Here is a 26,096-nt window from a genome sequence, read left to right as displayed (position 1 = left end):
TTTATTAAATTTTTTAAAAAATAGCAAACTAAATAATTTTCAACGTCTTCAATTTTTTTAATTTTAAAATTTGTTTGATATAATAATATAAAAATAATTTATTAATTAATTTTAATATTATATAAATTAGTATATCAATTATATTGATATTACTATTTTTAGAATTAAAAATTTATTATATAATTAAAAATTAAATTTATTATTGAATATAATATTAAAAATATAATTTAGGATATTATTTTCTAAAATTAAAATTATTATTTAATTATTAATTAATATAATATTACAATATGATTAATATGTTATTTTTTATAATATAATTAATATCATTATCTAATTAAGAAACTATTTATTAGCTAATATAATATCAAAACATAACTGCTGTATTATTTCTTAGGAGTAAAAATAATGTTTAAATAGTGTTATTATCTAATTAGAAAACTATTTATTAATTAATATAATATTAAAATATAATTACTATAATATTTCTTATGATTAAAATTAGTGTTTAATTAGAAATATAATTTATAAATCAATAGATTAATAAAAAACTATACACATAAACTTGAATGCCACGTGTCAAAAGTAAATATACATATCAAAATAAAATTTTTAAATATAAAAATTAAATATACTTGTCAAAAAAATTATAAATCTTAAAAATTAATATATATATATATATATATATATAGTTCCATTTTATATTTCATATAACTATATATGTTTCTTTATACATTTTTTATATGTAGTTTAAATAGCCTCAATATTATATTTAATTTATGAGTTGATTTAGATATATTTAACTGTGAAAGTATAATAATTATTGGTACATGCAATCCATTAAATTATTTTGAAAAAATATGAAATAAAGATCATATAAAAAAAAGAAAAATGAAAGAATATAAATTTCTTAATGAAGATTATTTCAAAATTCTTCAAATGTTAATGTAGGAAAAAGTAACATACCCTCTAATATTTCTAATGTACATCATATTTATTTAAGAAAAAGATTCAACAAAAGTTCTGTATACAATTGAAAATTTAAAGCATATGAGGGACTGAAGCGCAACTTCACATTAACACAAAGTGTCCAGATGCATTTGACCCACTTGCAAAAGGAAAAACCTTTTTCATTGATAAATCACACAAGAACAGCAAGAGACCTTTACACGTCCTCGTCAATTTTATTGTATCTTTCTTTAAAAAAAAAAATTATATATGGTATTTCATTTCAAGTAAATCTTTTTTGCATATTCCAGAATCCGCAGATAATCCTTTCTCATACATATCATATCCAACCAAACAGACCACTACAGCTGTGGTGGCGCTTCTCTGCTTTTTTTCAGTATTTATTATTTATTATAAGCTTTATTAGAAGTGTCTGCGTGTATATGTATAGAGAGAGAAGCTCTGGTGTTTTGTTTTGAAGAGTGAAGGGAGATTCATTTCATATACACAGTACAGAGATGGAAGAGGAAGGAGGAGAAATGGAGAAGAAGATAAAGATAGGAGTCTGCGTGATGGAAAAGAAGGTGAAATGCGGATTCGAGGTTCTGTTTCGTTTGGAGTTTTCACTAATACAATCTTAATTAATAATAAACAACACAAACATTCTCGACAATCAACTATTTTTCTTTTTCTCCTTTTCTTTTTTCTGTTTTCATTACTTTTGTCTTTATTTAGGTGCTATCAGCTCCAATGGGACAAATCATGGATAGATTACAAGCATTTGGTGAATTTGAGGTACTACGTCAATTTATATATATACGTACTCCTTAAGTTTGTTTGATGTGTGTTTTGAGTTTTGATTAACTTTTTTATTTATTTTTATGTTCCTAGATTATACATTTTGGGGATAAAGTCATTGCTGAAGATCCAATTGAGAGGTATAGTTCATTTCAGCTTATTAATTTAATTAGTTGGAAATCCTGTTTGGTTATTCATTATTGTAATTCTATGAATTGCTTCACTGTGTTGGACTCTGCTTTACTTTGCTTAAGGATTTAGCTATGGTTTCTTAATTACTATTAAAAGTTAGTAGATTAAGAGGTGATCCTAATACTCTAATGACTACGATTTTTGTTATCAAGGCATTAATTTGGTTGACATTTTTAAATTTTCTTTATATATGTAGAGATACTCCATACTTCACAATATAATTTTGGACTTTCTGTTAAGCTAATAGCAACATGCCTGACAAAAGCATATAGGTTTTGCTTGTTGTGTTTTACTTGCATTTTCACCATATGTGGTGCGTCGCTGGTGGCAGTGGTGATTCGTCAATGGTCGTGATAGTGATAGCAGTTATTAATATGAGAAAAGGAACAAAATGCGGTTAAGTTTTTCTTCATCTAAGCAGTTATTTCCATTTTGATTTGTAACGAGTAAAGAAAGAGGGGAAAATCTTGAAACTCTTATCAATTTATTGCTATATTGCCTGAGAGATGCAGTCAAATGGGAGGGGAACTTGTTCAAGGACAAGAAACATTGAGTAATTAAGAATATTCTTTTTAGATCTGATGCAATTTTAATTTATTCACTCCCTCTTTCATCCATAAGCATTGAATTGATGTTTCCTTTTGCACATGATCCTATTGAAATTTTTCTTTTCCCTCTTAATTTTATTTTTATTTTTCCAATGTTTTATTTTATTATTTGGCAATTAAGAATAGTTTCTCGAGCAAGGAGATGTGTTTAAGAGCCTTGTATTTTTGAGTCCTGAAGTAAAAAATGAGTGGTAAATGTGCTTGTTGCTTCATGGATCACATCCAAATCGATACCCATCATTAAAATGTAGGTAAATTAAGGTGATGGCATGATACTTGTGTTGGACACAAAGTTATAACGGAAGAATAATTGCTAATTGTTTGTACAGATATTATCGGTCTCGTCCAATCAATTTTTTTGTGGTCTGAATAATTTGATAATGTAACTTTTCTCTGCAAGAAAACTAATTTGTCTGTATTTGCTTATTTCAGCTGGCCAATTTGTGATTGCCTGATTGCCTTCTACTCTTCTGGATATCCCCTTGAAAAGGCTGAGGCATATGCTGCTTTAAGGAAGTATGATTGCTTTCGTTTTGTACCTTTTCATAGGATTGTCTAAATATATAAATATAGCCCACTTTAGAGATGAACTAATTGTGAATTTCCCAATTTCATCTAATATTGTGAAATTCCAAATTCATCAAATATCAGTTTTATTGTGGCTTATAATCTATCACTCACATTACTAGAACTTTTTCTTTGGGTTTGAATTTTATTAGCAAATTATTTGTTCACTTTGCTCAAGTTGTTAAATTCCAATGAAAATGATCAAAGCTTGCGAATTATGTTGTAGAATAAATGCAATTTCAACAAACTCCACCCATTGGAATAATAACTATGAGATGTTAAATGAGTAATAATGTAGTTATGGTTGTGATATGCTCGTTTTTGAGTAGTTAATGGCATTATTGTGTTTGCTTCCATGGAACATCTGTTTTCATGATGCAAATTTTTTAAATTTACCATCAATTATGTGTAACATGCCTTGGCAAACTGCTCGTGTTGATTCAGGCCTTTTCTAGTGAATGAATTAGAGCCACAACACCTTCTTCATGACCGAAGGAAAGTATACCAGGTATCTAGTGTAAAATTCTACCTTAGTATTCTGATATAGATTTAGTGTCGTACAAGTTGCAACTGCAATTTTTACTTGTGGAAAAATACTGATTATTCAGCAAATGATTTTTATTCATTCACTTGAAGAATGTATTCACCTTTTCTCCTTTCCCAAGGGCAAGTGTTTCAATCCCATCCAGAAGGAACTGATCTTAAATTGTTCCTTAAATAAATATCCTAAAAGTTGTCTGACTCTTGGATATAATAAATATTTATTATATTATTTTTTTCCTCATATAGCAGTTCAATTGCGGTGACTAATAAACTTATTCATTTTTTGGTGATCCAAGCGTCTTGAAATGTATGGTATCCCTGTTCCACGATATGCGCTTGTGAACAGGGAATTTCCATATCAAGAGCTGGATTATTTTTCCGAGGAAGAAGATTTTGTTGAGGTTCATGGCAATCGCTTTTGGAAGCCATTTGTAGAGAAGCCTATTGATGGTAAGCATATTACCTTTTTATCCATAAGTTCTTGAATTTATTATCAATATTATTTAGGCCAATGATTTGAAATTCTCCTTAGATTTTGCTTGATTCTTGAAGATGGCATGTAAAAGGAAGAGCAAAAGTACATATGGATTTACTGCTTGACTTGGGAAAATTATTATCTATGCATTGGATTCTCATTTAAATCTATGCCAGTGATGTGAATGCTCCTTCTTTATACAATAAATTTTATGCTTTTGACATGGGAAAATATTATTCATAAGCTGTGTACTTTTTCCAGTTTATGTCTCCATCGCTCAGGGACCAAAACACTACTAATGAGTATGTTTATAGCAAAAATATAAGGTGATTTAGATAATTGATTTTTGTGCTTCAAGGCCTTGATGCATTCTTCTTTATCCAGGCAGCTTTTTATGGTATTCTTTTTTAAATTTTATTGTCTCATTTTTTCAAACCACTTGGTAAATAGACGGAGAAAGAGGTTGCAGATGACATTCTCATGTTTGGGCAGCTTTTTTGTCATTAACAAATCACTGGTGTATATGCCTTAGTGTGGTTCCATGGTAAAAGATTGGGTTGCATAGTTCAGGTAATGGATTTGAGTCTTGACAGCCAATAGTGGAAGATGATAAAATTGAAACATATGGCAATCACCTCTTCTAGAGCATCACTCTGGCAAGATCAGTGTTAGATGTAGGTGCTTCATAATTATGTGACTTATTCTTTTGCATTAAACGCATAGTAATGTTGTTCATAATGCGATGAGGTTTAATTAGATCTGTTTCTGTGTTAATAATAAGAGCGATAAGAAAAAGCATGCCAGTGATCTGATGCTCTTGTTTTTCGAGTTTGCAGAATTCTTATAGTAATTGTAATACTTGTTTGACTCTTGAATGAATTTTTCACTTTTATTAGGAGTACTAAAGGTTAAACTGCATCTGAGTTTCATAGGATTTTTAATCTTAAATTAGCAGTGCTACAAAATTTTGATACAAGTTTTCAATCATCAATCTTTTTTATGCATCATTTGTATCGATTAGTAAAGTTTTCTTTTCCACTAAGCAATTTTGATAATGACTTGAAAATTTTGCTTTTATCAAGGGGATAATCATAGTATCATGATTTATTATCCAAGCTCAGCTGGTGGGGGTATGAAGGAATTGTTTAGGAAGGTATGCTTATCTATCAACCTCTTCTTATTTTCTGATTTGGTATCATAATACTGTTTTCATGTATTTATTTTATCATGATGGCACTCAAATAGGCAGTGCTATATAGGCATTCTTGAGCCCTGGGTGGCTCTACTTGGTTCTGCTGTTTCTTTTCTCATATGAAGGAATCATAGTACAGTTTCTGGTTTACTTGGTTCTGCTTCTTTATGGAAAGGACACCCAGATACTGTTTCAAGATTGCCTCTACTTGTGTCGTGGGCCTCATGGCTATCAACTTATTAATATATAATTGACTCACCAAAGTTAACATGTAATTATGTGGAATTCACATTTCAGTATATCCAATAGCCTTTTTGCTGCAATGCCTTATATGTATCAATAAGTTTTGGTTTTTGATATGTGCAATAGTACCCAAATCTGAATGGTTTGGATTTCAGGTTGGTAACCGGTCAAGTGAGTTCCACCCAGAGGTTAGAAGAGTCCGACGGGAAGGCTCTTATATATATGAAGAATTTATGCCAACAGGAGGAACAGATGTCAAGGTTGCATGCTTGGCACTTTTATTACTTCCTCAAATGTGTTTGTTTTTTCTTTGTAAGCAGTTCAAGTTACACATTGTTTTTGGTGCAATATTCTGCAAGCTCTCTTGAAGTTAAATTTGATGGAATGGAGCTACTGACTTGTGGTAAAATAGTTGGATAATTGTTCCAGGCATTTTAAGTTAATTTTGGGAGGGTTTTCTTTTATAAACATACAGCTGTATTGATATGTTAGCATTTAATTGGTCAAGAAATATTTAGATGAGAGTGGTTAAAGTTAACAACAAACAACCATGCCATTGCACCAAGCTCATCCTTGTGTTGTGTGTCTGTATATATATGTATACATATAGCATTATGATAGTTGTGGGCTTGTGATATATTCTTCAAGTTTAGTTGGTGTTTGATTAATGTCAATCCTGTTTTAGCTTTGAGATTCTAATGAAATGCATTTTGTTGGGTTGGAACTATCCTTTTCCATGAAAAGACAATTGTTTTGATGTTTTCCTCATTGTCTATCTTGATCATTGATGATTGATGTTCCTACATGTGAGTTTTAGCACATGTAGAGAGGACATTCTTTCTGCTGATTTATATGGTCCAAATTTCAAAATTTTCCTAAATGTATTACTGGGTAAGGGATGGGCTTTTGGATATTAATATGATTGTTATCACCGCATAACAGATCAGTATCACTAAGTACTTGTTAAGTTCTTATATGGGTTTTCTTGAGGTTTTGTGTTTACTCATAGTCTCATAGTCATCCCAGCCAGATATTGCTTTACTCTGTGGTTTGTAAGTTGCTTTCAGTTCTTGAGATTTGTTTTGATTTTTAAATTTATCTTTTCTCTGCAATAGTGCTTTTATGCCTTCTCGCGAGGAGAGGGTGGGAGGAAGATGTGGGGTTAGAGCTTTCTTAGCTTGCTTTTCTTAATTCTTCACTGATTATGCATTTATTTTTTCCAAGTCTTATGAATGGCTGCTTTGCCATGATTGTAGGTATATACTGTTGGCCCTGAATATGCGCATGCTGAGGCAAGGAAATCTCCTGTTGTTGATGGTGTTGTTATGAGAAACCCTGATGGAAAGGAAGTAATGCCCTTAACATGTCCAGTTTACTAAGTGTCTCTTTCTTTCTTTATATGTATATGTATATGTATATATCTGATACTTTTATACACTGAAACACACTCCACAACCACACTCCTAGGCAAACAGACTCATTTGCTCTTCTCTTTTTCAATTTCTTTTTTCTCAAATCCTCATCACTTCTTTTACTGCTGGCAATGTTTGATTCTCGTATGAGATTATATAGTGTCGGAAAGCAGGACACAGTTGGATAACCCATCTTGCTGGTAAATGGCTCTTTGGAGCTGTTCTATATGAGGAAATTCATTTTGGTAAACTGATGACTGATATGCTCACATAAACAGTTGGTCTAAAGTCAAGTGAGTAAAGTGGTATTAGAAGTATCATAAAATACTATAAGCACATCTGAGTGTTAAGAGAGTTTGAGGATGAAGAGTTTGTATGGCTGCTTGACGGTGTTGCAATGGAAGACGGCCTTACGTTACACTGGGGAATAATTTAATAAGTTAACATTAAATAGTGCACTACTGCACTTGCTTATGCGTGTGGCTTGCTGTATTCCACACAATGCATGGATATGCGCTCCCTTCAGATTTTGTAGAAAATTTTTCTATTCCCTAGAACTAGAAACTAACACAGTTATGCAATTTGTTACAATTTAGCTGTGATGTTGTGCCTTGTTTTGAATTTAGTATTTTCTGTTTAGGATAGGGAGAGGATATGTTTGAAATGTATTATTGTCACTTTCTTTGACAGGTGAGGTATCCTGTTTTGCTGACACCTAATGAAAAGCAAATGGCAAGAGAGGTTTGCATTGCGTTTAGGCAAGCGGTATGTTTTCAGAATCTGGAAAGAAATTATTAACATCCTCTTGATTAGTGATATGCTAAATATTCTATTAACTTTATTGTGAGAATTTTTGAAATATCTAATGCACATGGCCTCTGTCTGTTTTAGTTTGCAACTTTACGCCAGGTGCTATTAGAATTCTGCATGTTCTTCTGCCTTAAAAGTTAAAACAAATTTCCGTTAAATGTTTAATGAGCTTAGGTATATTGGTCGCTGTAGCGGCGTTTCATCTTCTACTAATGTACTTTGCCAGGACAATGAGCACATTACATTGTTGCCTTTTTCTATCAGACTACTCAAAATCTGCACACCCTCCTTGTCATTGTAATTTTTGGAAAAGGAAAAAAAGATCAATGAATCAAAACTAAAAAATAGCTGGTGCATTCTTATTGGTGGCAATTACTACAGCATAGGCTTTGCCATCTTGATTTGAATCCTTACCAGTATATCTGAAGTCACTTTAGTAGATTGTTTATGGTTATAAATATATAGTGTCAGGTAAGTGTCAAAACACTAACTTATATCTCTGAAAAATTGCTAGAGCGAGCCACATAAGCAAAACAAATTTTAAAATTTACTTTTCTAGCTTTTCAATAAAATCAATATCATTTTTATTATGTAGACCAATCACTGTATTGTTCTCGTTGCTTGCAGGTTTGTGGGTTTGATCTCTTGCGATGTGAAGGGCGGTCATATGTTTGTGATGTGAATGGGTGGAGTTTTGTGAAAAATTCCTACAAGTAATACTTTGTCACTTTTTATTCTTACAAACAGTTCAGTTCTGAGTTGCTAAAAGTAGTTTGCCTAGTTGCAATACTCATTCTGGGATGGTGCTAGCATATTGAACATTCTCTCCTAGAGAAACAAAATAGAATGATTGAAAATGCAGGTGCTGCTGGTTGTGTCATCTTTAGAATGTTGCTAAAATTCTGATCCCCTCTCCATCCCCAATTTCTGGACATTTTATTGTTATATGTTGATTCAAACTTTACAGATCTTGCTGGTAAAAACATGCAAGGGGAGAAAAATGAAAGTTGGTATGAAATTTGTTATTCTTTAAATTGAAACTTTAGATGATCTTGTAATTCTATGACAGTCTGTTAATAGTGACCATCATGATAATTTTCAAACTGCTCGTGCTTGATATATATCAAGCTGATGGCTGCAAGTAGAACGGGGTGTCACTATAGGCTTAAGTGATCCAAAGCAAAAAGGTATTTTAGTTAAGAACATTTAGCCACCAGTTTTGATGAGGCCATTCTACAGGCACGACACAAAACATATACAATTGTTCCATGCAAATTTGTTAATTGTCATCATTGGTTTTTCAACTTTTGTACTTGTAGGTTCCATTCTTTGATATTTTAAATTGCTAGCTAATTGTTTTCAGATATCAACTAAGGGTTGTTCATCTTGTCGTCTACTTTCTCTTTATTAGTAGGGTAATGTCTTCTTTTGATTAGATTCTCGGCTTATGGGTTCTCTTTCTGATACAGATATTATGATGATGCTGCTTGTGTATTGAGGAAGATGTTCTTAGATGCCAAAGCTCCTCACCTTTCATCAACAATTCCACCCACTTTACCATGGAAAATCAATGAACCAGTCCAGCCTTCAGAGGGGCTGACTCGTCAGGGAAGTGGGATTATTGGCACGTTTGGGCAGTCTGAGGAGCTACGCTGCGTGATTACTGTTATGCGACAGTATGTTGTGAATCTTCCCCTGCGTTTTTAATTGATTTGCTCGAAAGCCAAGTATTGAAGAATTCATTTATTTGCAAATATTTTTATTATGAACTTCATTTTCATTTGTACTTAATTGGTGTGCTATATATTAAATACCTTAAGTTTAAATGAATTGTCATATCTGGAGCAAATGAGTTATTTTCAGTGCTTCTTTTATTCAAGGAATTCCTGCATGCATTAGCAAAAAGAGTGAGCGTGTGGAAAGAGATAAAATGTTGTTTTAATTAAATAGTGGGGTGGGGTGGTTGTAGCTTAGGTGTGGAACTCTGATTGAAATTCTTGAGTTTTCAAACATGAAAGCATGCAACTGGAAATGGATTCCACAACATTTTGGACTTAATTTATAATTTATTCCAAAAACTAATATTTGCTTTCTGTCATTTTTACATAAATTTTTTATATCAACAGTGGTGATAGAACTCCCAAACAGAAGGTGAAATTGAAGGTTACTGAGGAAAAACTGCTAAACTTGATGTTAAAATACAATGGGGGACGACCTAGATCTGAGGTAATTTAGTTTTTAGTTTATTCTTTCCTGATTCTGTATTCAATTTTACTCCTAACGGACTGGTTTTTAATTGGATTCTCTGTCTCTTTCTCTGTCTCTCTCTCGTCCTTATTCATTTTGCAGACAAAACTAAAAAGTGCTATTCAGTTGCAAGATCTATTAGATGCAACACGAATACTTGTACCTCGTATAAGGTCTGACCCAAGAATTTTGAATTCCATTTATTTATAATGCCTTAACAATGTGCTTGTGCAAAAAGGTGATAAATTTGTCAATTTCAGACATATGCTTATTATCTAAGCATTATTGCTCTAATGGGGCCATTGCAATATTTTTCATCGATGCTCCTTTTGCGATGGTAAACCTGATGCATTTGGAGTGAAAACCTTTTTTCCCATGTTAGGGGATGTATATTTTGGAGCATAGACTGGTTATAAATTCATGATCTATATTGTGGTTCCCCAAGAAAAAAATGATTATGGCAACCAAACTGTTTGTTTTTGGGTCCATGCTCTATCAAACTTTTGCAGGCACTGATATTCATGCCTCTTCTAGAGTGGGTTTCCATTATTGACAATTAAAATAAGAGCAGAACTTAAATTATTGACTTATATATGGATTATCAAGCTCTAACTTGTTAGTGACTTTTTACATTATAGACCTGGTCGTGAAAGTGATAGTGAGGCAGAAGACATTGAGCATGCTGAAAAGCTTCGCCAAGTTAAAGCAGTGCTTGAGGAGGTTTGCTTCTTTCTCTTGAAGTCATCATCTTTCTCTTCCAATTTAAACATCATGTTTTCAATTCCTTCCATTGACTGCTATGTTCCCAAGTTATGGATTTATCATTTACACTGCTGCATGTACGTGTACTCTTTCACTATGTTATTGTGAGCTTATTCCAACTTTCAACATCATTCTCTTAGGAAACCAATGATTTTGGATATTGTAGTTAGGTCATAATTTGATTTAACATCTCAACTTGCATTTCAGCAATTGTGAAAAATTATGCTGCTGGAGCCATGTGATAAGGCAAATAAAGCAAATAAAGCAAATGGGCTAAATAAGAAAATAGTCATGACATCCTAATGGTTATATACTTTGGGTTCACCATCATCTTTTACATACTGTTATTGTTGCAAAAACTTGTAATTATGTGTTTTTAACAATTTGAGTTTCCTTGATCTAGGGTGGCCATTTTTCTGGCATCTATAGGAAAGTCCAACTAAAGCCACTAAAGTGGGTCAAAATTCCAAAAAGTACCGGTGAAGCTGAGGAAGAACGGCCTGTTGAAGCTCTCATGGTTCTTAAATATGGGGGTGTTCTTACCCATGCTGGCAGAAAGCAGGTATTAATTATAAATAACTCATAGATAGGCTCTCTGTTTAATTTTTGTCCTTCTTTGAGTTGAGGTTCTCTATTTAAATTCATCTTTGCATATATGATAAAAGTACATGGATTACATCTTGACAAAGTATGCTATCCAAAAGTTTTATTATTTTCATCATTAACTTACCTTCTAACTTTTGTTTTTAATTTCTTTATCTAATTGTTTTGCAGGCAGAAGAATTGGGTAGATACTTTCGGAATAACATGTATCCAGGTTAAGATAATGAACTCGCTGTTTTTTGTCCTAAAACATTAATCAACTAGACATGTTTGAGTCGCATGCTCATGAGACGTGTTTGTTTGACATTTATTTTTATAGTCTTCTATCCCAATTTTTGTTATAAGTCCTTGTTCATACTGTCTCTGACTGATATGGACTTAGACTTAGGCTTGTTCAGAAGGTTGTCATATTTCTCATTCAATTTATAGCTTGTGATAAATGCATTGATGCTAAGGGCGCAAATGAAACATTACAGTGTGTTAACTTTTTGCATTTTGAGTTTGGCTCATTTGTACAAAATAACTATTTTAGATTTCCGGTTCGGAGTATTGTAGTAGGCCTCTTAACCTCGGTTGCATGAAGTGTGGATAATTCCTGTATGTGGAACACGGATGGAACATAAAACTTCCTGGTCCAGGAATATGGTATGGTTGGAGTAGGCTTATTTGGGATTGTTTAGTAGGAAGAAAATACAGCTTTCTAGATTGCATATGTGAGAAAATACACAAGATATCAAATATTGAAATGAAAAAGAATCATCACTAAAGTTTCTAATATCCTCTAAGTAATAATAAATCAATTTAAGTTAGAAATGCTATGCTAACTAGTTCAATGCTATTATAGATGTCAAAGTCCTAAATTGGCAGCAAATTGATGCTAATTAATATTTAAGATTTGAATGACTGATATTGTTTGATTCACTACTAATGGTTGTTTGCAGTTGGTTCTTTGAATTTTTGGAACTCTCAGGTTAATGTTTAAAGTAGAAAAATGATCCATAATCTAGATCTTGCAATTTGGTAGACAAATTGCCAGATGTGCAGCATTTTCTGATAACACTGCTCTCTACTAGATAGAAGATACATAGGGAAGGGATTTATTTATGGCATAGGGGCTGATACCCCAGCTGTGTAGCCCTGCTGAGGACTAAACAAAATTTTTCTGCATTTCTGCCCTCTTGAAATGCAATTTGGAAATCCTTACAGAGTTTATTCTGAGTCATGTTTATTGCACCTGGTGACTGGCGTATCCTTCCTTTAACATTTTTGTGGGATCCACCTATGTGTGTAGGAGGATTCTACCAGAATGTGAGAGGAGGGTGCACTTCTTTTTATTGCACTCATTTCCTGTATTTGGCAGTTTTGGTTTGATAGACTTTTCTTATTTAGTCATCCCTCTCTATCTACATTTAGGTACTCTTGATCCAAGTAAGGCTAGAGATGTTCCATGAGGGATATTCCCCTTGTATCCAACAAGTTGTAACTCAAATTATGTGTAATTAGAAACTTATAATCTTTTCATGACAATCTACAATAGCGTAATTCATTGCTAGCCACATGTGTATCTTTTGTTGAAGTTTCAGCTCATAACTGTCTTACTAGGAGCAGTATTAGATCCTTATCTTAGTGAAAAGGAATAGATACATATGACTGAGTGCTATTGGATCGATACTGCTTGGAAGAAAAGTACAAAATACTAATACCACTGTGTAGTGAGATGAGTATGTAACAAAGGCTTTAATTATATAGTTAACCACAGTTCATTACTTCTGGTTATAATTAATAATTTGTTTGAAAGTGTTATAATTCTTTGGTAATATGGTCTAAAGATCCATGTCATGTCGCTTTATTTTTACTCCTATTCCAGCATGGTTCTTGACCTAACACGGTTCATCTAATCCTGGCCAATGTAGGATTAAGTTTCTGCTGTCACCGGTTACCTACTGCACCTGCATATATATTTATAGAGAAGAATTTTGGTAAAGACTTGATGCATGTCTCCTAATAAAGTTGGGAGGCCATCTTTGGTTAACTATAACTTGATTTAGCTGAAAAAGAATAGTAGATGCTCTCTTCTAATATTTACTACCTGAAAATGGAAATGTTATTGTGTTTCATTGCATTTTCTTGTTTTATGTAGTTTCAATTAGATAAATGGGATATCCTTTTACAATTATTTTTTAATTATATATCACATAGAAAAGTGATAAATTGTTAGATTTAATTCATGAGATCCATCTATACTTCTCCTGATAAAGTTGGATGACTCTGCAGGTGAAGGTACAGGTCTGCTACGCCTGCATAGCACGTATCGTCATGATCTTAAAATTTACAGCTCTGATGAGGGCCGCGTGCAGGTATAGCTTAATAGCTCAGAGAGAACAAAATATCTGATTTCTGATTTCCTTTTGTTGTTTTATCATCTGGTTTGGGTGCTTTCTTTGTTTGTCCAAATTTTTATGAACTGAATTGCCGTATATCATTCACAAGATACTTGTTCACAGATGTCTGCAGCTGCATTTGCTAAAGGCCTCCTTGATCTGGAAGGACAGCTAACACCAATCCTGGTTTGTGGACTTATCTTTCCAGAGTTTGACTGACTTGTATATGTTGCATTATGATCTACTCAACAAGCTTTTGCTTAGGTTTCACTTGTCAGCAAGGATTCGTCGATGTTGGATGGACTTGACAATGCCAGCAGTGAGATGGAAGAAGCTAAGGTCAGTTTGTCTTGTTTGGATGAACTATAGATATTAATCTTCTTATATATGTTTGCATCAGCAATCGACATAGAGTCTCAAGGTTATGGTCCAAAGAATATTACTACACTCATGTGCTCATTATATATGTTTTCTCTAGCTATTGACTGAAACTGCTTTCTACTTCATGTGCTGATTGACATAATTTAGGCATTTAAACATGATTAACTAGTGAGTTTGTGTAGGGAACCTAGGGATGGCAATATGATGTGAGGAGAAATTGATTAGACAAATGTGTTCAGCAACCATTACGGATTACTGCACAAACAACAAGGAAATGGTAAATTGACAAATCAAACACATCCATCTAATCAATTTCTTCTCACATGACAAGGTTGGGCCATAACAAGCGTACACAGCATGAACCCAACACCAAATCAGAAAGCTTATCTTAATTGGTTTCATTACATAATAACTTAATGACAATCTCGATGATAGATAATTGTATCATGCTATGCATTGATGTGCAATTGACATATTTATTCGTAATGGATTGATATGTTCAATCCACCCCACTGATGACTCACGATAAATCTAATAAAATTCTAATAAATCTTGCATGAGATGTAATGTATAGGGATGTCTATAGTCAGTTTTTCCTAAATAAATTATCAGGTTAAACAGGTTGTGCCATCTCAACATAATGTGACTTGCTTGTTAATGATGATATTGTTGTCACCTTACTGATTTAAATATTTAGTACTGCTTATGTTTTGATGTTGACATGATTTTTTGTTGTGTTTGCTCATATTGACCTTAACATAAATAGACAAGCACTTTTTGACATGGCATGAATCCATCCAACTCTCATGTCATTTTCCCAAACTGAGTAAGTGCTTTTCTTTCCTTTAACTTTTGCAGGCTAGGTTGAATGAGATTATAACTTCCAGTACAAAGGCTGCTAATAGCAATGAATCCCCTGAATTTCCTTGGATGACCGATGGAGCTGGACTACCCCCAAATGCTTCTGAACTTCTTCCTGAACTGGTAACCATGTTGATAAGTGGCCAATCATGTAGTAATCATATGGATAACTTTCAAATCTAATTGTCATATTATGACACATGGACACCAGAAAGTATGATTTTAAGAAGATCAACACAAAACTATATCAAACCTCATGTTATTAAACTGATGCTAAAAGTTTCCTCTACCCTTGAGTACCAAGGTGCTAAATAACATGGTATTTCTTTGAATCTTTTCTTATAGGAAGAAATATTCCATCGTCTTTTATTTCCCTGTTGCTTTTATGAAAACATCCTAATTTCTAATTCCATGAGGTGGGTTTTGTTCGAGAAGAAAAGCTATTTAGAACATTTCCTCTCTCTCTCTCAGAACATCTCTTTCTGGTTTGATTTGTGAACAGGTAAAATTGACCAAGAAGGTCACAGAACAAGTGAGACTGCTCGCCAAGGATGAAGATGAAGAACTTACAGAGACAAGCTCATATAATGTTATTCCCCCATACGATCAAGCAAAGGCCCTTGGTAAAATAAATATAGATGTTGATCGTATTGCTGCAGGGTTGCCCTGTGGTAGTGAGGGATTCCTTTTGATGTATGCACGCTGGAGAAAACTGGAAAGAGACTTGTATAATGAACGCAAAGAGTAAGTGGTTATTATCTATCCATTGATAATTTGTTGCATTAATAGTATGTCAAATGTTTTGTTGAGGGACTTTGTTTACCAACTACTATATTTCTCTGACATTCTCTTACTGGCTATTTACTTGCAGCCGATTTGATATAACACAAATTCCTGATGTCTATGACTCTTGCAAGTAAGCTCTCTATTTCTAGTATATAGATGGATGCTGGTTATAACGTAGTAATTTATAAAATGAGTAACAAATTCTATCAGCCATGAACATGGAAGTATTTCGTGCTGCCATGTTACTTTCAAAACTTCACCTTGAGGTAGAACCCATTGCCCCAATAAACTTATTTAGTTTCTAGGCTAACTTAAACGAAATTGTAGTTTTCTAAGTTATTTTTAGCCGCATGTTTTCTAACCTTCCGAAGTTCTAATGACTAGTGTTAATTTAGGTCATTCATTGAGACTGTCCTTGATTCACTAACCATTCATTTTCAATTCTCTTACTTTTTAGCAGTCCTTATGTGAATGGTAAAGTACTTATGGGAAATGTGAGATGTAATAATGTGTTTAGAGTCCGAGGCATGCAAACATGTACTTGTGCCCAGTGGCTCTATGCACATAAACATGCAAGTGTAACCCCTCTTTTGACCTTTTGGCCCTTCAACACAAACACCTCCAATCTGTGCTTGCGTGCTTGTGGTCACGACCTCTGGGTATTAGTGCACATGAGGGAAATATGTAATTTCATTGGTATTATGCTGCACAACATTGAAATTTAAGTTGATTAAATTGCATATCATAATGCTTTTATGGTAAGGCTGCATTAAAAAGGATTATCCTGTGATTTAATTATGTCATTCCTAAGCCTGACCTTTTTCCTTCAAAAACCGCCTCTCTCAATTAACTTACCTACCATTTTACAGATACGATTTGTTGCACAATGCTCATCTTAATCTAGAAGGGCTGGATGAACTCTTCAAAGTTGCTCAGGTATAAACATAATTAGATCCTACATTTATTCATCATTAAAGTGGATGGAACTTCCATTTTTTATTTTACATGTCTTAGCAAGTATGACTAACTGTACTGATATGAAACTTGCTTGTCATGTATATTATTGCTGATGTAGGACAGATTTAAATAACCTGTTCTAGGTTGATTTTCGTAGAAATATAAAGGTTTAAGATTGAATCCCAGGTCTGATTTGACGGAAATTTAGATTTGAAACAGACGATTAGGAAAAGAAAAAAAGACAAGAAAACTTTATGAGTCAACACCTAAAGAGAATTGAAACACACTATTTAGAGCAGCAATTTGCAGGAAATCTTTGTTTAGGATTAACTAATTCTAAACCTAAAGACTTTTAGACTCCTAATTCTTAAAGGATTCTCTAAATGAAGACTTTATCCTAATCCAACAAGGATTTAGAAATTAATAAAACTAAAAACTCCTAAAATAAATCTTAACTACTGTTCCAGCAAAGCTGGAAATTATAGAAATACCCTTTGGGTATTGAAAATTGTAAATATTAAACCAAAATTTTAAATCTTTTGATTCTTTGAATTTTGTTTTTCTTGATATTTTTCTTGTCCACATCAATTATTTATTGAGTCTTTCCATGATTTTATTGGCAATATCCTACTTACATTTAAAGTTATTGCAGTTACTTGCAGATGGTGTCATCCCAAATGAGTACGGGATTAATCCAAAGCAGAAATTGAAGATTGGCTCCAAGGTGAGATTCTGAATGCATTTGCTTTTATCTCACTGTAACTTCACTTGATAGCTATTTTTGTTGGGTGGCTTATTGATCTTGTATGTAATAAAAATCTGTTTTTTGTTGACTCACAAAATAGAACACTATTAAGAATGTTTCCTCAAGAAGCATTTGTTCTATATGCTCGTGAAAATATGTCTACTTGGGCTAAATCAACCACCAAACTCGGCATGTATTTCTTACAGTTTGCATGATTATTATGTGAATCTTTGACTATTTGTAGACCTGAAAATTGGAATTTCAATGATATTTGAGTTTATTTTTGGTGGATTTTGATTCTCCTGCATCTTTATAGACGGTATTTATATTGGCACTCTTCAGCTCTCAATGAACATTGATATACATTTTTAAAGATGGCTAAAGTCTTACTTCTCTAAATTCAGATTGCTCGCCGTTTGTTGGGTAAAATACTAATCGACTTGAGGAACACCCGGGAGGAAGCCATCAGTGTTGCAGAATTAAAAAGTAATCAAGACCAACATTCAACATCGACAAAGAATGAAAAGGAGGATGCAGATTATCAGTCGAAGCTTTTCATTAAGAATGAAGACACAAGAAGAACTAGCACAAGTGAAATTTCAACAGACCACGACGACGATGATGATAAAGAGACAAAATACCGTTTGGATCCAAAGTACTTATTCTGATTATTATATTCACGTGTGAAATTGTTAATAAAATAACTGATCTTGCTACATTACTCAATTCTTAATCAGGTATGCAAATGTCAAGACACCCGAACGTCATGTCCGGACACGACTTTATTTTACTTCAGTAAGTATAACATATGTTCCAGCTGCTTTTTCCCACAACTTTATTTTTACTTCAGTAAGTATAACATATGCGCCAGCTGCTTTTTTCCATAACACCTCACATCTCTCTCTCATAACACATATATAAATGAATTTATCTTTCTTGTTATGTGTATGACTTCTTTGCACAAAATATAAAATTGTAGGTGTTCAAATGGTCGCACTGTCTCAAAGCATGTTAAAAAAAGGGTTCTAGTTGTATTGCACATGTACTTTTTTTTTTTTGACTCTACTGTGCCAAAAGAGGGTACTAGTTGAATAGCACTTTTTTTTCCTCTATTAAAGAAATATTTACACATGCAAAGTATTGTGCTGTCTTCAGTCTTGAAGACATTTTGAACTAACATCAATTGCTGTTTGGGATTTCTATTCAGTTTAAAACTACCTTTGCTTCCTTTCTCAATTATTTTCCATATATAAGTGCAATTATGGCACAATGGAAATAGCAGTAGTGGGGTGGGGCCGTATTTAGTTGAATCCTCATTGTTTGCTCTAAGCTTATTCTTCAACTTCTTTCAACAGAAAGTGGGCTTACTGCTTTTTAAATTGGACAAGAGAAAGAATTTCTAATCTTATTATTTTGATCACCATAGTTGTATTTTTCTTCCTCAATGCCTTAATTGAATATTTCCTGTTGCATGTAATAATGCCCTTGTTTGTTGTAATCTTTTTCTTCTCAGGAATCTCATATCCATTCCCTTGTGAATGTCCTCCGTTATTGTAATTTGGATGAATCTCTTCAAGAAGAGGATAGTCTTGTTTGCCATAATGCTTTGGAGCGCCTGCACAAAACCAAGGAGCTTGATTACATGAGTTATATCGTACTGAGGATGTTTGAGAACACCGAGGTGCCCCCTTATTTTTTTTCTTAAGAATATTTACTTGGTTAGCTTCTTTAAGAGGATGCATATTCAAAATAGAGTTCAGTTTTGTTGGCCTTAGTGGTCTGTACTGGCTAGCCAGACCTGAAATTGGTTTCTGCGTGATCTGAGTTGATATCAGGAACTTAGCCAATCAAGTGATATCCTATGGAAGTGATTTTGATCTTTGTACCCAACTCATGTCTAACATCAAGTATCATTGGTAATTTTTAACCTTAAGCAAACAGGGATCCTCTTAGCCACCAAATTAAACTCCACTGAACATGATTACCTTGCATGTGAATGGCAATGTTGTGCCCATCCATTACGCCTTTTCTTATTCGAACTGATTGTATTACACTTTAATGGCTATGTTGAGATAGTTTCTCACATCTGATGAGAAGTCCAGTTTAAAACTTGGACGTGTTTAACTGTTATGTTTACTGTTGGAATACAATCAGTTCATAACTGATATTTACTTTCTGGTTTTAGCAGAGCTAAACTTTTGGGCTTCTTGATATAGCTTTGTTAAAGAAAATGGTGAATAAGGCAGAAAGCTATTTATATCTCGCTCATGATGATAGTTTCAAATATTTTGCATCTTTTTTCCTATAAAAGATATAAAGCTCAAAAAGGTCTAATTAGTTAGTCTGGTTTCATTAAATACTTGTATGTTTATATGTTCTTTAATAGCTGAAATAATTCAGGCCGTTTCACTTATCTAATCACGTTTTTACATTTGAAAATGCAGGTTCCATTGGAAGACCCAAAAAGGTATCGCATAGAGATGACATATAGCCGTGGTGCAGACTTGTCCCCCTTGGAGGTAATGCATCATCAATTATTCCTGGAAAAGTTCCCATCTACGTCACTGATGTCCTGTAGCCATTTCCTATTTCAATAAAATTTACTACATGCTGCCATAGTTAAAAAAAAAGTGAACAGTTGCCATTGCACGACCACTTAGGAAGAAGTTGATTGATATGTTTTTGGCAAAGCCACAAAGCTAATTTGCCATTTGCTTGTATTTGATGTGGAAACGTGGGATTGAGTGCTAGTCAAACTAGACATTAACTTTTAGACTCATCCTACAACGAGCCTAAAAATTATCATTGCTTGGATTTTATTTTATGTGGTCGGCCCTAGAATAAGTTATTAATTGTTCAGATCGACTCCTTGCAGATTGTTTACTAAATGACATACAGTATCATAATTTTCATACTTTAAGCATAGATTGACAGGAAGATTAAACCAACTAAATCTGATGCTTTGATTTGCTTTTTTCTGGTTCTAATTCTACTAAGTCGACCATATGCCTGTTCAAAATTATTTAGGATCATGGTTATCAGCAAGATGTCAAGACAGAAATACTTCAATTTGTGAAGTGGAATGATTCCAGGGGTGATGTTTACAAGCTCTACTCTTTTTTCTTTTTCTTTTTCTTTTTTTTCCAGAAGAACGACAGTGAGGCCAACTCATTGCACCAGGAACATACACTGCCTATTATGGGTCCTGAAAGATTGCAAGAAGTAGGATCATATCTCACATTAGAGAAAATGGAGACGATGATTCGGCCGTTTGCCATGCCAGCAGAAGACTTTCCTCCACCTTCAACCCCTGCAGGATTCTCCGGCTACTTCTCAAAAAGTGCAGCAGTACTAGAGCGCTTGGTGAATCTTTGGCCTTTCCATAAGCATGATAAACATGCTAGTGCTAATGGAAAGTAGCTTTTTCACTTTAAAAAACAAAAATCATATTACTTTCATTTCTTTCTGTTCTTTTTTTTTTTTAATTTTTTAAGTTCGGCTTAGATTTCCCATTCTTTTATTGCCTTGCATGATGTGTCTTAAGCTTTAGTGCGTGCTGGTTGGTCTTACAGCCAAGGTGAGTTTTGAGCTCTCCTGGGAGAAAATTTTGGAGCAAACTAACAACTTTCGACAGAGAGAGATTGTTAGTTGAAGTAACTGTAGCTAAAACAGATTCTGTTAACATTTTAGTATTGTATTTATTTATTTATTTATAATTAATGGGAATAGCTTGATTATAAACAAACATCAGGTCTGATGCATGAGAAGTGCTTAGATGTATGAAAACGGATGCTACATTCAGAAGAGCAGAAAGTGGAACCAAAAGAGAGGAAAAGAAAGCTATGGTTAGGGGTTGCGTGACCATTTTCATCTCTCAATAACTGTATAAAGGAAAATGATGATTCGATGTAGGTATTCCCAGTGGACCAAACGAATCTTATTAATTTGATTGCCAATTGATATTGCTAATCACTTCTTCACATCAAAAGTCACCCTCAACACTGTTTTCTTGTTAGTTGCTCTCCTTGTTCCCTCGCGATCAGTGATTCAATGTACGTCTGTATAGCTAGTACTAGTAGGAGGAGAACCAGACTCTTAATAGAGCTAGACCCATTAAAAATGGGGAATCCCCAATTTCCTAACATGGGGCTGGATCCTGAGTTCAATTTTCATATGAAACATAAAAGGAAGGAGGTCGTAACTATAGTTAGAAAAAATGTTTTTGTCTTTCTCATTTGTTTCCCTTGTTTTTACTTTTTATTTTCCATTCTTGGTGCAAGTGTTGGAGCTTCCTTCCAAAGATACTGGGCGGGCATAGAGGAGAAAATCCAGAAAAAAGAAGAAAGAAAAATCTATGACAAAGACTGCTATCCGAAAAGAAGCTATACAATATTCGATTATGTATGTATCTTTAATAAAGAACAAAAGCTAGGAATCACCATCTAAAGTTTGGTGGGCACATACGTTCCTTGAAAGTTCGAGCTAATCTATCTTTTTATCTCTCTTGTTATCTCTTTCTCATTCTTGTAACATTCTGACCTTTTTATATATTTTAGATTATATTCTAATTTCTTATATTGCCAGGTCTATAATAAATATATAGTAAACTTATTCTCTTCTAATTTTCAATGATTGTCATGATTACAAGTTATCTCTAAAATAATTTTTTTAATAAATGTTGATAATGATATAAAAATTATCTCTAAAACTGAGAAATCTCGAGTTGAAATTAAATTCTAGTTAGAATTAATTAACAATAGAATAAAAATAAGAAGTTTATTTCATTAATTCTTAATAACGTATATCATTATTCTTAAATAATAACAACAACTACCTCGATGAACACCATAAAAAAGAATATATCAAATATTTGCCTTCTAATTTCACAATATTTTTAAAGAGAAGAAGAAAAATAATAAAAGGGGAAAAAAAAAAAGGAAAAGAAACCTTCCTTTGTCATTAAATAAAATTTGATATCAGCTGAGTCAACTTTTGTTACCCACTACGAAGAAAGATGGCAAAAGTTTTGCTGTTGGTGACTGAAGAGATGATGGAAATATTGGTTAGATTCATGTTTGCTCTTGAGGTTGCCGAAGTCTATAAACCCTTTTGTGAGCATCACACCAACTGATATGACTTCATATAAACCGAATGTATTAAATGTTTTTCTCACTTATATTGCTTCTCTCACCACTTATGCACTTTCTTTTGTCATACCAAAGGCATCATTTGAATTTCATTCACTCTATGTACAATCAATCACTTGGGTTTCATGCTAATGTGCCACCTATTTCCTTATGCGGCAATTTTCTTTGGTTAATTGAGCTTCAATTGAGTTCCAAGGGTTTTTGGCCCAAAACCATACTATATTAAATAAATTTCTTTGATTTACTGAAGGAAATTTTCACATTTATTGGACTTTGAGGAATCATGCACATGTAATTTTATTCAATCATTTTCGTAGTTTTTCTTATTTTGAGTTTAAGCTTGCTTACTAAACTACTAAGATAAGAAAAAGAGTATGCTGGTATCCTATTCCATTGTACGCCAAAGTATGTGTCTTTGATATTTAATGAGATTCATACTTGAACCCTTGTTGTCTAAAATAAAAAATGAATTAAATAGTTCTTAATTTTAAAATAATATGCAATCTAATGTTGATATTATATTTTAACCGATGATGTTCAAATAAAATTCATTCATGACTATTCCCATTTGAATAATAGGTATATGGTCAATCTATATTTATAAAAAAAAATAGTTTGGATAAGATATGGATAGTGTATCACATATTATTTTTTAAAAATAATTTTAATATCTATTATTCAAATAAAATATAAGTACGAGTATCCTTTGAATATGAATAGGAATATATGGTCGGCACGTTACTATTCCTATAATATCCACGAGCAATGTCGTTACTCCTACTCAAACATAACTCGTTATAAAATTTCATTGTCTGTCTATTTGTTTTCTCTCCTTCTGGCGTCAAGAAAACAAAAGACAGAGTAATTTGTGCAATTTATTGATAAGCCAGAAAATGACAATAAAATTTTAGAGGTACTGGAAATGATGAAAACGAAGGAAAATAAATAAAAAATAAGTAAGCACAATTGATTTTTTAATTGATTAATTGCATTTACATGTAAAATATGTGAAAGAATGCATATAATTTTTAACGGTTATATTATTAAATATATGATAAACTATTTTTGTTAATTCATAATTATTATTTTTTTAGCGAGCATAATTAATTTTCTATGTCATCGTTTTTACAGTAAAATTTCAAAAATTGTCATTAAAAATATTTTTAAAAATAAATTAAAAAAATATTTATTTTAAAATTTTAAAATAATTTAATAAAATTATTAAAAAAATACAAAGTTGAGAAATTAATTTGTAATTAAAACCACGAAACAATATAGCCTGAAAATAAATGCTTATGAGTTCATTTGTCAACCTCACGTTGTCACCAAGCTCTGGAAAAGGGTTCCCCATTTCCAGTTAAACGGCAAATTTAGCTAGCAAGAAAAGAATGGTTCTCTTCATGGATCTTTATTTTTTAAGAGGCGTTTGTTTGGTAAGCCAGAATTCGACTTTTCCATTCAAAATCATTTTCCCAGAAAAAGCTAAATTCCAACAAACTGATTACATCGATTTTGCTTTCCATCATTAGGTTGAACATAAAAGGTTCCCTTTGGAATGTACACTGAATAAATAAAATAATAAATTTCATGAAACTTATCAATATAATAAGATTGATCTTTGTCATATAACAATTATAATAGTGATCTTAATAGGCATAAATTGACTTATATATCTCACTTTTTTATTTAAAGAATAATAATATTACTATTATTTATTAGGTTTAAAAGAAGGGCTTTTCTAGAATAAGAGTTATATGATTTTTGTTAAGAAGCTATTGATCCAAAAATATTTAACAGAATATATTTTTAAAATTATTTTCAATTTTAAAAAATATTTAAATTTAAAATTTTATTCGAATTAAAATATAATTTTTATTATTATTTTACTATAAATAAAAAAATTTATTTTAAAAATTTATTTAAATTGAAATAATATTTTTCTTAGTACGACCATTTGGATCTAATGGAAAACGAAAAAGAAATTTCTTTTCTTTCTCTTTTCTTCTATTTTTATTTAGAAAAAAAAAACATCATAACAGTAAAATATGAGTTTATTATTGTGTATGATCGCTGAACTTTAGGCATCTAAATCGAAGCCTTGATAACCTGAGAATTGGGATAATTAAGATGGAAATTCAGAGAAAGGGATACAAAATTGGTAATAAATATGTTTCAGACCAATAAGCAATGGTTATTATAAAGTATTCCCATTCCTCAGACACAACCATTAACCACAGAAATCAATCAACAATCAACCTTTAATTATCCCAACGCAATTTATTTGGTCTCATGATACGGTGTTATAAATCATTAAATTTAATTACGATTGTTGAATAAAAAATATACTAATATAATAATAAATTATATTTTTTAATAAATATATTTTATATTTTATATTTTAATAATACCGATCATTATAAATTTTTTAAAAATATTTACAATTTAACTTTTTTATTAAAAGTAAAATTTTTGTGATACTGATATTACATAATATCAAATAATAATCCTTAATTACTTATTATTATTTTCTTTATTCTATAAAAAATGTTGTTTTTAATAATTCATTTAGATTAAATAGGTTTAGTTATAAAAAAAATTAAATTAGACTAGATAATTTTTTATTATAAAATTTATTATCTTATTTCAATATAAAAATAATAAAATTTAATGTTATGCTGAATAAATAAAAATAACAAATAATTAAAATATGTTTAATTTAAAAAAAGACAGTAGTATAAAAATGGAAAAAATAATTACTAGTTATTATTGATATTCTCAGCTTACGTGATTTGCCCTCAATCATTAGTTATTATTATTTATAAAAGGAATGGCCAAGATTATATCAATATCACATGGTAATGAAATGTGACACTTGGCAGAGGATAATAAAAGGAATACGATTGTGTGTGTGTGTGGGTAGAATCCAAATCATGTCTGTCAATTGTCAATACTTAATTATCGCAATTTAGGGTTTCATTTTGGTTTTGTAATTCCATGAATTGTACAAAAAGATTTGACAGTCAAAAGGATATGTAGAAACATCTAATTTGATATTACATCAATTTAAATGAGCTGTCATTCAAAACCCTAACTTTCTTTCTCCTTTCTCTTTTCCTTTTCTACCTGTAATCTCATCTTCAGAACTCTATCCTGTCCCACAATCAAACATTGTCGCCATGTCCTTAGATTTCCTCTTCCATTTTCTTCTCCATTTTAGTCAGCTTCAACACTGAACTTTCCAGACAGTTAAAAGCACTTTCTTTGGAGGCGAAGAATTTGAAAAAATAGATATTTACAGAACAAATTGTCAAAAATTAAAGATGAAATGATAAAAATTATATAAAAATTATAAATTTAGTGTTTTAACTTTTCTGTTTAAGTTATTTTTTTATTTAATTAAGTATTTAAATTTTTAAAAAATATTCACTATAATGTCTC

At 32.0% G+C, this 26,096-nt stretch overlaps 1 protein-coding gene across 5 annotated transcripts; it reads left to right on the top strand.

The window, feature by feature from the left end:
* Positions 1 to 1,205: 1,205 nt before the first annotated feature.
* Positions 1,206 to 21,256, top strand: LOC8276011 (inositol hexakisphosphate and diphosphoinositol-pentakisphosphate kinase VIP2). Of its 5 annotated transcripts, none has more exons than XM_048373870.1 (30): positions 1,206 to 1,550; positions 1,684 to 1,743; positions 1,840 to 1,886; positions 2,979 to 3,062; positions 3,558 to 3,621; positions 3,953 to 4,106; positions 5,214 to 5,284; positions 5,722 to 5,826; positions 6,823 to 6,915; positions 7,669 to 7,743; positions 8,416 to 8,501; positions 9,258 to 9,464; positions 9,915 to 10,014; positions 10,138 to 10,208; positions 10,674 to 10,755; positions 11,201 to 11,359; positions 11,572 to 11,614; positions 13,675 to 13,757; positions 13,905 to 13,967; positions 14,046 to 14,120; positions 15,021 to 15,146; positions 15,526 to 15,767; positions 15,895 to 15,939; positions 16,679 to 16,745; positions 17,419 to 17,490; positions 17,916 to 18,166; positions 18,249 to 18,306; positions 19,025 to 19,192; positions 19,956 to 20,030; positions 20,539 to 21,256. In XM_048373870.1, the coding sequence occupies exons 1-30, from the start codon at positions 1,467 to 1,469 to the stop codon at positions 20,929 to 20,931; spliced, it is 3,303 nt and encodes a 1,100-aa protein (XP_048229827.1). In that variant the 5' UTR covers positions 1,206 to 1,466; the 3' UTR covers positions 20,932 to 21,256. The 5 variants fall into 5 exon arrangements, with proteins under 5 accessions (XP_048229827.1, XP_048229828.1, XP_002517456.1 ...); XM_048373871.1 differs by having other exon boundaries at positions 1,207 to 1,532; XM_002517410.4 differs by having other exon boundaries at positions 1,212 to 1,532; positions 20,659 to 21,256.
* The last annotated feature ends 4,840 nt before the right edge of the window (positions 21,257 to 26,096 follow it).

Source organism: Ricinus communis, chromosome 5, assembly GCF_019578655.1.
Source record: "Ricinus communis isolate WT05 ecotype wild-type chromosome 5, ASM1957865v1, whole genome shotgun sequence".
In the NCBI taxonomy this organism is placed as follows: Eukaryota; Viridiplantae; Streptophyta; class Magnoliopsida; order Malpighiales; family Euphorbiaceae; genus Ricinus; species Ricinus communis.
This window is presented reverse-complemented; position numbering and strand designations above follow the sequence as displayed.